General features: G+C 39.9%; 1 protein-coding gene across 3 annotated transcripts in view; it reads right to left on the reverse strand.

Annotated features, from left to right (window-relative positions):
• The window catches only part of drp2 (dystrophin related protein 2), a 139,616-nt gene that overhangs the window by 55,975 nt on the left and 70,553 nt on the right, over nt 1–13,088 (reverse strand). For 2 of the 3 annotated variants that reach the window (XM_026917773.3, XM_026917772.3), the window contains one exon: nt 10,866–11,034. In XM_026917773.3, the coding sequence (XP_026773574.1) occupies nt 10,866–10,912 (47 nt within the window). In that variant the 5' untranslated portion in view covers nt 10,913–11,034. Of the gene's footprint in view, nt 1–10,865; nt 11,035–12,149; nt 12,517–13,088 lie in introns of those variants that run through there. The other variant, XM_026917774.3, reaches the window with a different exon arrangement.

Consider the following 13,088-nt stretch of genomic DNA (forward strand, 5'->3'; position numbering starts at 1 on the left):
ACAGTTTTATCCGCAAAGGGACAGTGTGGCTGCAGGCTACAGGCTACATCATTACAGCCAAATTGGAAGCACATCAGATAGTTATGTTCAATTCAATTCAATTCATTTTTATTTGTATAGCGCTTTTTACAAAGGTCATTGTCTCAAAGCAGCTTTACACAAACAAAAGTAAAGTGAAGTGTGTGTGTGCCGTCTCTGATGAGCAAGCAGGGCGACGGTGGCAAGGAAAAACTCCCTGAGATGGTGATAGGAAGAAACCTTGAGAGGAACCAGGCTCAACAGAGAACCCATCCTCATATGGGTTTACACTGTAGTGTGCGTGTGTGTGAGCACAATGTGTGTTGGTGTAGTCCATGGAAAACAGCTGAAGCGTTTTCGTGGCAGTATGAAGCATTGCCGGTGGACAGGTCCAGAGTGAAGGGGGGGGAGGTCTGGATCACCGGCAGCTCAGGAGTGTAGCTCGGCAGAAGGAGAAGGAAAGTGGTTAGGTACACTCACAGTCACCGTGTGGAGATAAAACTCAACATCCACGAGTCCCCCAGATCTACTCCTTTGATAAAAACACTAGTCGCTAAATGCTAGGTTAAATAAATAAGTCTTCAACCTCGACTTAAACACTGAGACCGTGTCTGCTTCACGTACATTAACTGGGAGACTATTCCATAATTTTGGGGCTTGGTAAGAGAAAGCTCTGCCCCCTGCCGTGGTTTTGGCAATGCGTGGTACTGATAGACAGCCTGCATCCTTAGAGCGAAGTAGGCGTGGCAGAACTTAAGGTACTAACATATCGCTTAAATACTGCGGAGCGAGACCGTTTAATGCTTTATAGGTTAGGAGTAATATTTTAAAATCGATGCGGAATCTTACTGGGAGCCAGTGTAATGTAGATAAGACTGGCGTGATATGCTCATACTTCCTAGTCCTAGTCAGGACCCTCGCTGCTGCGTTCTGAACTATCTGAAGCTTATTTATGCATCTAGACGAACATCCAGATAGTAAAGCATTACAGTAATCTAATCTGGACGTGATAAATGCATGGACTAGTTTTTCAGCATCACTTAGCGAAAGTATATTTCTAATCTTAGCAATATTTCTGAGGTGGAAAAATGCTAACCTGCTTACATTATCTACATGCGCCTACACATGCGTGTAGACTAAGGTGACCTGATTAAACAAGTGAAATCAGGTATGGCTGCTGCTTGGTTGGACTGAAAGCCTGCAGTCACACCAGCCCTTTGTGGATAAAATTGAAGACCCTCATCAGGCCCAGCAAACAGAGCGGTCTCAGCATGCTTGAATCTCTCCAAGAAGGGTTATTCATTAACCTTAGCACTCTTGGAGGTTTTACTGGAATGCATCCAAAAGCCATAAATTCATTGACAAGTATCTGTATCCTCACGCTCCTTTTTGTAACGGAGGTGGAACAAGAATTAATTGGAAGCTTAAATGGATTATTTTTCTGGCATAATTACTGAAATGAAAGTTAAGCATGGTCAAATTGTAGCTGTCATGTTCAATTAACAGTATTAATAATGCATCATGTCATGCATGTCATAGGATATCTGGAGAATGCAAAATGTTATTCTACATTAGGAAGCGGAAGTAAAAAAGGGGCTGTGAGTTGGCACAGTATGGGAAAACCGGCTTGTGCACATCAACAGGCTACTAATAAGAGAACATTGTATCGTGAATGGCCTTTTTGTGAATGCTTTGTGAATGGAATACAGTTGTACAATTGTCAATTAAATTTGTGGATTACTAGCCATGATGTCTGTGGATTGTCCTATCAATGTCCAAGGTTTTTTTTGGGGAATTTCCAGAGCTGTAAAATATCAGTAAAATGCCACTGGGTCCCATTTCCTTTGCTTACAGTGGTGAATTAACAGTCAGAGTCAATTCAAGACAAATGAAGCAGATAAAAGGTCTGGAGTTGATATCAGATATTGAGTTGGCATTTGGCAGCTGTTCGACTGGAGCTACAAATATGAAGTCCAAGAAGATCTCAATGCAAGTGAAGGAGGCCATTATTAGGCTGAAAATTTAGGGCCTTGCTTGAGGGCCAAGCAGTAGTAGTTTGGCAATCCAGAGAGTTGAACTCAAAACCTTCTAATCAATAGATCAGCATCTTAACCACTGAGCTACCATGGCCCACAATGTACCTACCAATGTACATTCAATAGAGATGTATGAGCTGCAATATACAGTTTAGCTCAGGGGAAGTTATTATAAGAACATGAAGAACAACTTCAAAGAATATCTGCTGTCATTGATGTGCTGGTCAGGGTGTGCCACGAAGCTTCCACTCACAATAACCAAGCAAACCACAGCTCCTATCTATGCTACTGTTAAAGCCATGGAAGAAATCATGTTGACCAGATGCTGATCATCACTATTTGAGAACTATGTTGGCTCACCAGGTTAGTGCTGGGGAATTCTAATGCATTTATTTTATCAGGGCACCCCAACCTACTTTCATGATAAGTATCTCTTTTGGGATCTCAATGCTTATCAGAAAACCTCACAGAGGCTAAAGCTATATTTAATCTAATCCACAGTTCACCCTGAGGTAATTGTACTAGCAGTTTGAGGCAATGTTTTTAATTAGATTTTCAACTATTCCTCCTTGTGGAAAATGCTGGCAATCAGCTGCTAAACTAAACAACGAAACCACTGACAAGCACATTAGGTATATCTTCCTTACCTTCAGTCACTTATCAAACTATCAACCGAGCTCAAAAATCCATAAAGCAGGTTTTTTGTCCTGTCTGTATAATGATCAAAAAGCAGATTCTCCCTACTCCAGAGAACACAAGATGTAAACCCTAAGGTTGATAAATTCTGACAGCTATCCCTAAATGTAGATTAACAACTGCAGGTGTGATAAATTAAAGAACATACAGTATCTTAAGGTGTTGGGTCAGCACAAACCACCCGAACAACTTCAATGGGGCTTGGCATAGATTCTACAAATCTCTGGAACTGTATTCAAGGGATGAACACCATTGATCAAAAAGATATTTCCTCACTTGGTGTTTTGATGATGGTGGTGGAGAGCGCTGCCTAACATCTTGGTCCAAAATCTCCAATACGTGTTTAGCAAAAGCTATAGCATATGATTTACATACAATTCAATGAGCCCTTTTGCCCTGTGGATGGGGGTATTGTCATCCTGGATGAGACCACATGACATGTTTCATAAAAGGATAAAGGTAATCAGTCAGAATGCCCCCCACAGCATAACAGAGCCACCAGTTTTTCCTTTAATTCGTCACCCTTCTGTATTTAAAAAGCTGACGTCATCCAACAAGTTAACATTCAGAAGAACATTACCATTAGCATCTCTAGCAACCTGCAACCTGCAATTGGTGACAGTTCAATATTATTTGTATAGTGCTTTTAACAATAGACATTGTCACAAAGCAGCTTTACAAAAATCTGGATGTAGACTTAGATCCATAATGAGCAAGCCAGGGGTGACAACCCACCCTCTTCTGGGTTGACAACAGATAGGGACTATAAATCATTAGATTATACAGCCTTTAGGAGCCTTTAGGAACAGATGGTTGAACAGATCTGCACAGGCCAGGTACTATAAATATAATACGTCCGCTATATTAAATTATACCACAGCACAGTTGAATGCTCGAATCTAATTGGTCAGAAGGTGTGCATTATTTTCGTGTACCAGCACTGGTGGTTCTGGCTGTAACATGAAAGATAGGTTAATATTAATGCGCTTGTTCTAATACATTATTGTTTCTATAGTAACAGCTCATACACGGGGGCAGGTGGACACTCCACTTCATCTAAGACTATTAATAAACAGATTTTTAAAAACCTCTTGTTCTTTAACAAAGTAATTATTATAATCATTCATGTGGTGAAGTTGTTAGGAGACATACAGTATATTTAACACTTATGGATGGAGGTCGGTTGTAAGCATACTCCATCTCAGTCACAGTAAAATAACAGGCTGCACTGTGTGTGTGTATGTGTGTGCGTGTGTGAGAGAGAGAGAGAGAGAGAGAAAGAGAGAGAGAATCTATCGCAGCTACAGTATACTGTAGGTGAGAAAAGGAATTAACTTCCTAGGTACTAGGTACTCCGCTTGAATGTTGTATCAGATTTCCACATCAAATTGCCCAAACCACTTGAGGTGCATTTTATTTAGATTATTTAGCTAGTGTAAATATATCTGTTTCTCCATGCCATATTTGACAGCACAAACCCCTCCCAATATATTACATCCCTGACTGCTAAAATATAAATACTGAGGAAATCAAAAGTGCCCTTCAAAAACATTCAGTAGGCTTTGGAAGGTTACATAAACAATATAAAATTACTTCAAACAGATTATGACAAAACAAAAAGAAACGGTCAGAAAAGCAGTATTAAATATTAGTCTTACAGTCATGGGAAGAAGAACGTACACGCCTTCAATTCTACGTTTTTATTTATCAGCACATAAATAACAATTGTGTGGTCCTCACTAAATTCTATAAACAAACTATTAACCTCACGTGACAACAAAAAAACACAACGGATTTCAATATTGTAGAACTCAGGTGTGTAAGGGTGCAGAGGAAGACTTGGGAGACAGGTGGAATTTTAGCAGAGCTCTGGGCTGGCGTTTATGTGCATCGTGCTTTTCAGCACACCTTCAACAACTCAATCAGCAAAACCAACCAGCTGAAAAAGGGGCCATCATTAGCTCACGGCTTTTGCCCCAGTTCACAGTTCAAGTTCACGCTCCACGGCGTGTGTGTAGCAGGCTCCGCCTGGTTTGTCACACTCTCTCTCTCTCATTACAGCAGTTAATGAAAGCACAAAGTAACACAAATAAGTAGACTGGTGGTAATAAGACATAGGTGAGAATCATCATGCATTACATGCCGGTTCAATCAGCCTCCTCTCCATCCGCAGTTGATGCTCGACCGCAGACACAAACATGTAGTCATTTTTTTCCTAAAAGAAAACCAACAATCAGAAACCAGGTGGGGAAAAATAAAAAACAACCCTTCGTAGCTCCACAATTGTTAAGAGAGTAATCAGCAGCCAGGTATTTCTAAAGAAATTCCAAAGATCATCAAGAAGAGTGACTACCTCTATAAAAGTAGAACTTTTGGTAGTTTGGTGTTCTGGAGCACTCAGGTGTGTGTCTACATCATGCCAAGAAGAAAGGACATCAGCCATGACCTTAGAGAAGCAATTGTTGCTGCTCATCAATCTGGGAAGGGTTATAAGGCCATCTCCAAACAATGTGAAATTCTACAGTGAGAAGAATTGTTTACAAATTCTTCTTCTTCTTCTTCTTCTTCTTCTTCTAAATGGACAGCCTTCAAGACAGTTGCCAATCCTCCCAGGAGCTTGGGTCCAAGTAAATTCAGTCCAAAGTCAGACCATTTAATGCTCAGAGATATAAAGAAAAACTCAAGAGCTACATCATGTGACCTACAGGCCTCTGTAAGCACATTAAATGTTTATGTTCATGACAGCACAATCAGAAAAAGTATGGCTGAACAACTATGGCTTTCATGGAAGGGTGGCTAGGAAAAAGCTCCTTCTCTCTAAAAAGAATATGGAGCATGACTTAGGTTTGCAAAATTGTATCTGAACAAACCACAAAAATTCCGGAACAATATTCCTTGGACTGATGATACCAAGGTGGAGATGTTTGTTCATCATGTACAGCACCATGTTTGGCGAAAACCAAACACAGCATATCACCACAAAAACCTCTCTCAAGCATGGTGGTGGAGGGCTGATGATTTGGTTTTGCAGCCAGAGGACCTCGGAAACTTGCAGTCATTGAGACAATGATGAACTCTACTTTATACTAGAATATTCTTGGTTCTTGCAACAGGACAATGATTCCAAGCACACCAGCAAATCAACATCTGAATGGCTAAAGAAGACAAAACTGAAAGTGTTGGAATGGTCAAGTCCAAGTCCAGACCTCAATCCCATTGAGATGCTGTGGTGGGATCTTAAGAGCACTTAAGCTTAAGAGAATGCCCTCAAACATCAACAAACTGAAGCAATATTGTGGGTCAAATTTTGGGTCAAAATTCTCCAAAATGATTTGAGAGCCTGATAAACGTGTACAGAAGACACTTACTTCAAGTTATTGTTGCTAAAGTGGTTCTACATTTTACTGAATTATACAGTGTACTTATTATTTCCCACCTGGTTTCTGAATGTTGGCTTATTTTTTAGGAAAAAATGACTACATACTGAAATCTGTTGTGTTTTTTGTTGTCATCTGAGGTTATTTGCTTGTTTATAGAAGTTGGCGAGGACCACACAATTGTTATTTAGGCCCTGATAAATAAAAACATCGAATAGAAGGAGGGTGTACTTTCTTTTTCCCTTGGCTGTATACTGCAAAACTTGTTTCCCCCAAAATATTTTTCGTACAAATGTTGTTATAGATGTTTAGTTTATGACTTCTGCATTACTGAGTCAGTACAAAAATATTTTATATTTCCGAACATTATTTTTTCAAACAAAAATTTTGTATATCGGATCATTTTCACACAAAAAACATAGTGAAGACTGCTGGGATTTACATGAAAAAAAAGCAAGTGCAACAGGAAAAGTCTCCAGAACTGTGGCAGATTCTCCAAGACGTTCATTAAAACTTACCAGCTAATTTCCTTATAAAACTGTAAAAAAAAAGTGTTGTCACACCAAATATCAACTTCATTTACTTTATTACTGTTTGCTGCTCTTTATAGTTATTTTTTACTTAGAAACATCTAATTTCATTATTTTCGAAGGCATCTTTGTTTAAAGCATTTCTTTGCATTTGCTTAAAAATTTTGTAAAGTACTGTATATATAAACTATATGGCCAAAAGTTTTCGGACACCTGACCACCTGACTTTTTGAAGATCCCTTTGCAGATTTAGTCCCCCTTTGCTGTTTTAATAAGTTATAACTAGACTTTGGAGCATGGCTGTGAGGATTTGCTCATTCAGCCACAACAGCATTAGTGAGGTTATGTACTGATGTTGGGCGAGGAGGCCTGGTGCGCAGTCAGCGTTCCAATTTATCCCAAAGGTGTTCAGTGGGGTTGAGGTCAGGGCTCTGTGCAGAACGCTTGAGTTCTTCCAGTCCAACCTTGGCAAACCATGTCTGTATGGACCTCGCTTTGTGCCCACACACATTGTCATCCTGAAACATGCATGGGTCCCTTAGTTCCAGTGAACGGAAATCTTAATGCTACAGCATACAAAGACTTCCTATAAAATTGTGTGCTTCCAACTTTGTGGCAGCAGTTTGGGCTTCCCCAGTAAAAGGGGACTAAATCTGAAATGGGATGTACAAAAAAACATGAGTTTGATGGTTAGATGTCCGCAAACCTTCGGCTACTATGTAAAGTATATCCTGTGTCCATGCTACAGTATAAGCTGACATCATCAAAAATGTTGAATGGTGATTTTTTTTTTTTTTTATAAATTAGTATGTGTTGTCAGTAAATGTTTAATAATGCAGAAAGTAGCCGTTTCTGCACGTGTCTACTGAGTTCGTCTCAGGCCACTGGAACCATGGGCTAGAAAAAAAAGAACTATGAACTCATGACTACAAAAACATTTAACTAAGAAGTAGAGGAAAACAGAAACTTGTCCAAGATTTCCAAGACTTCATTAAATATCAGAGGGTGATGAGGGGACTGACAAAAAACATGATTACTGGTATTAGGGTGGACTAGGAGCAGAAATACAAACTGAAGCCAAACATGAAATAATACAGAATATAAACAAAAAACAATTTCATATAGCTTGACACATCTCCTTAACCTGCATTCTTTGCATCACACCTTTTACAAACACACCCACAAACCTCTATTTAAAATCAAATGTTTAGGGAAATGTATTATTATTATTATTATTATTATTATTATTATTATTATTGGTTCCCTAAAAAACGAGTGTGCTCTCATGCATCACAAAGCATTCATATGGAAATGTGCATGTACACACTATTAGATATGTGCATAACTGTTCATTTATAAAACATATACAAACCCACCCTTGGGGATTAATGAAGAGATAAACCTAGTTTTGGACATCTCTGTCTATGTAAGCATGCAAGGTCTTTTTATGTGATAACACACGGAACACACCAGCAAGCTGTTGCTTTACACAATGACTATGTCCTTTCTCTGATATCTGCAAGCAAGTCAGTGAAACTGTAGCAGCAACACAGAGCCACTGGATTTTGAGTGGTTTTGTCCACACCAGCTGATAGATATAGACTTTGCGCTCTTGTCGGTTTTAATTGCTTTCGCTATTTCCATCTAGAGATTTGTTAAATAATTCATGCACTTATAAGTCCCTGATGATTTGTTCTGTCTGAAAAGTGGGATTTACAGCAGCCCTAGCACAAACACAACCACACAAACACAAAGTGTTTGATAATTCATGTGTTCCAGAAGTCACACAGATGCAGCCCTCTATCATACTTCATATTCAGTCCCCTACAAAGATGCAACTAACATTCTTTCCTGCTACAGTATGACCAAATGACAGCATGTGGATGTCTTTAAAGGATGTGTTTAGGGTTGAGCCAACTCAAAGTGTTGATAAGTCTGTATCGCTTCGTTCTAAACTTCTTGACTAATCAGGAAACCCACCATAAGATGAGATGAGTTTCATATCAGCATTTGTCAGGAGCTCACCATTCCTGTACTTTATTTAGTATTTCTATTAAAAGCTTTCTCGGAAATGTGAATGTATTGCCACAAAGTTGGAAGCACGCAATTGTCTAGAATGTCTTTGTATGTTCTAGATTTAAGATTTACCTTTAATGGAACTAAGGAGCCCAAGCATGTTTCACCATGCACAAAGTGAGGTCCATAATGACATGGTTGACCAAGGTTGATGTGGAAGAAATGAAGTCGCCAGAGCCCTAACTCAACCCCACTGAACACCTTTGGGATGAATTGGATCACCAACTGTGCACCGGGCCTCCTCACATGACATCAGTGCCCAACATCACTAATGCTCCTCACAGCCCCACAGCCACGCTCCAAAATCGAATGGAAAACCTTCCCAGAATAGTGGAGGCTGTTATAACAGCAAAGGACCAACTTTGTGTTAATGCCCTTGGTTTTGGATGGGCACATATGGATGTGATGGTTAGGTGCCCACATACATTTGGCCATGTAGTGTATCTGCCAACCATGTACCCTTTTAAGCAGTACTGACAAATCACTCCTGCATTAAAGATGCCATACTGCATACTGCATTTCCTGCCCATAACTGCTTCCTACAGCTTCCACATAATCAGTATACATGTACTGTTTTTTTTCCTCACTTACACACACACACACACACACACACAGTTTAACAAGATGGATGACCGGGTCACATTCTAATCAGAGACCTCTGCATGCTGTGTTTGGTTAGATGGGTTTGCTTAGTAATTATCATGCTATTACAGCCCCATTAAGCATAAACACTGAGCATTACAATAGCATTACTGAGGAGAAAGGAGGTTCACAAGGTAGCCAAAAGGTTACAGTGCTCAGTGGGATCATAGTGATAATAGTACAGTGAGAGAGAGGAAAACATTCTGGGTCATAAGCACCCCCTCACAGCTGCGCTGTGGGAAGTAAGGAGGGGCTTGACATCTCCTGAAAGATCTTCACCAACGACAACAAATTCCCAGCAAGCCTCTGTCCTCCCGTCTAACCCCCAGAATACATTCCACCCAGACCACAGGACACTTTAGTATGGTGTGAGAGGATACCAACAATGTCTGTCTGTTGATTATGACAAAGAGGTTCTTTGTTCCCTCCCTCAAAGTTTGTTTGACTTTTATATTAGCACGCATAATTTGAAGGCAAATTATTTATGATAAATTGCTCTAGAGGAAAAGTTATGAGATCAAGCTTTGACTTTTCAGATTGCACATAAAATGTTCAACTCCTCACTTCAGCATAGATAACGCTCAAAAACAAAAGCCAAATAACCCTATGCTAACAATCAAATGAGCCTAAAGACACTGAGCGAAATGCATTGTGGCAACATGATTCTGATCAAATCGGTCCAAGAGCCAGGGATATTAATCCAGGCCAGAACAGCTGTTGAGTATAACTGGTGAGCCAAAAATGAGGCGCAATGGTGTGAATGCACTGATGTACTCCCAGAAGTTCTTCCGTCTTTGCCCATTACACCTGGTCGCTCAAGAAATCTTAACATATGCATGGGATATAGGCTATTTATCACACTTTTAATGAGCTATTCTTATGTTGGCAAATTAATAAAAAAAAATAACCAAAGCTTTTTGTACATTTGATGTGCTCTCCTGTAAAGAAAACAGGACCATGGATTGAAGGATACTAATTTAATTATTTATTAATTAATAGTGTCATACATTTCAGTGTTATTGTGGTTACATCAAAATGTCAATCAGTGGCACTGGACTTACTGCTCCTCACTTGAGTCAATATTGTGCAGAAAAAAAAAAAAAAAAAAAAAGACCAAGGTCAGAATCGTACATAACTGAGACATACCTCTATTTTTGGCAAACTCCACCCCGCACACACAATTCTTGTGCAGCTCTCTGAATAGGTGAGGTCTGAATACCGATGTGCACAGATTCAGCATTTCAGTATTAAATCCTCACTAAGTGCAAGTAACTGAACTCTGTATACAGCCTTAAGTGCATAAACAAACCAGAACATAATTAAGTTATCTAAATGTAATGGAAACAACTGTTTTTAGCCTCCTCATAGAAAGCCTTGATAATAATAATAATAATAATAATAATAATAATAATAATATGCTTGCACAAGTTGGGGAATGTTGGGGATGTTTAGAGGGCAGGTGTTTTTTAAAGCAAAAGTGTGAATGGTACCTGATGTTGTGGGATTTGCGCTTGATCTCGGTCCAACACAGGTTCATGTTTTGGTCAGAATGTTTGATGTTGTGCCCGCTGCACTCGATGGGCACCTCCTGCCCCTCAGGATCCCCCACCGACTTGCAGGGCACACAGTGGCATTTCGGCCACGAGGGCCGCCCTGCAGCTGCAAGACACACAGACACAGGATTATTCAGATGTAAATATCTATGAAATTTTAACACACAGCAAACAGAAACAAATACAATCTATCTGTAGATGCACATATTACACCGTTGTAGTGGTGATCGCCTCTACTATTACTGAAAGAACAGCAGGGATTCCAAGCACATCCACAGCACATAGAGAAGGACACAATCAGCACAGTACAAGTCCCATGATAAGGGAGCCTTCCCCAGGTCGTGACACTCTTTATGTGTGGGGACTACTACTGCTGTCAGAGTGCCCATGTGCTCATCCCTTCATCCTTTATGAAATCCGTCACCCTGTCAACAGGGTTACTTCATTTGAAAGCCGCTATGCCCTCATGACCTACACCCCTTTTACTGTGTCATCCAATCACTGCGGCATAATCGCTCCTCAACCTCAGCCTGAATAAACACATCCAGCACTTGCTCTCTCTGGTTGCTGACGCTGGCCAAAAGACACCATGCCTCTCCAAAAAACATTCTTTATGTGTTGATGCTAAAACCTATACTCCCAGTCTAGATGTATGGAAATGGCTGGTCTTGGAATAGATTCATCTAGGAATATATTAGGTAAAGAAAAGAGGACTCCAAACCTATACCTAAAGATTTTCCTGGGTACAATGCAACATATCTTTTTGAATATCTATTTAATGGGTATTGAAGTATACCAGGTAAAGGATGATATCATACAAAGCAAACACATACTATATTTGGTTCAAAAAGGCCCAGAAAAACTCAGAATGTTTCTCATACTTCCCCTTTCTTCTATCTGAGAAATGCTCCACACTAACCCCAGAAGAAACAGACAGCTTTTAAGTATTTAGCCTTGCTGTCAGAATCTCACCCCAGAGTTTTCACCTTTGTAAGATAAAAGGCCCTGCTCAAAACAGACTTACAACAGTGAACAGCTGCCACTGCCTTTGCAGATAAAATATAGTGTGACAAAAGACCCACAGGAGGAAGGGCATGATATGTAACTTTTATTAACCCAAAAGCACCTTAAATATAATTTTCTAATGATAGTACAGGTCCACCTGTGAACAATGCCCTCAATAAACTCTCAACAAATGAACATAGTAAGTAAAGGCCTTACCTTAATGTGGAGACCACCCAAGAAACTGTAATGCCTTCTCATATAGACAGATACCCTTGCTTGATCTCCTCTGAGTCGGTAATTAAGCCTGATTTAGACTGTCTATGTCTGATCTAAAGGCATGGCTGAAATACCACAGAATTCCTCTCATTTCAAAGACGCCACTGTCCTTTGCATTCTGCATCGTGCCACTCTTGCCAGCACACCCACCAGGCCAGAAATGCAGAGCACACAACCCAGTAGGTAGGCACTGGCCACCAGCCTGCCCCATGCCAAACTGCAAAGACCTCAGCAGGGCCGTACCCACCGTTATTAGGAGTACACAACAACTTGCTGTTAATGGGCAAATTCTACCTCAGGCTTTCATGGTTTCCCCCAAATAAAATATCTATTGGCTATAGCAAATTAGTGAGCTAGAAGCGAATTACAATAACAGCCCAAATCAGAGAAGTTAAATTGAATTCAATTCCATTTTATCTGTATAGTGCTTTTAACAATAGACATTGTCACAAAGTGGCTTTACAGAAATCCGGAAAAAGATATGGAATTAGATCAAGCCAGATGCAACAGTGGTGAAGAACAACTCAATGGTTCCTCAGTGATGACATGAGGAAGAAACCTTGAGAGGAACCAGAGTCAAAAGGGAACCCATTCTCTTCTGAGTGACACTGGATAGTGGGATCATAAATCATTACTCATCTACAACTGTATACTATAAAGTCAAACAGTACGAAGTGAGTTGAAATGATATTCAGTATGAGCATCATAGTCTTTATGATGACAGCGTTTTTATGTACACGTACAGTATCCAGGTTAGATTATTCACTGAAGTAACCTGTTTTTTGGAAGTGTAATCTTTAGGTGTAACAAAATGGCTTAAAGACAACAAAGTCAAAGTATTGTGAAAGTATCGTGTATAGAGTATAAATATACTATGTG

The sequence above is a fragment of the Pangasianodon hypophthalmus genome, chromosome 7 (assembly GCF_027358585.1).
Source record: "Pangasianodon hypophthalmus isolate fPanHyp1 chromosome 7, fPanHyp1.pri, whole genome shotgun sequence".
In the NCBI taxonomy this organism is placed as follows: domain Eukaryota; kingdom Metazoa; phylum Chordata; class Actinopteri; order Siluriformes; family Pangasiidae; genus Pangasianodon; species Pangasianodon hypophthalmus.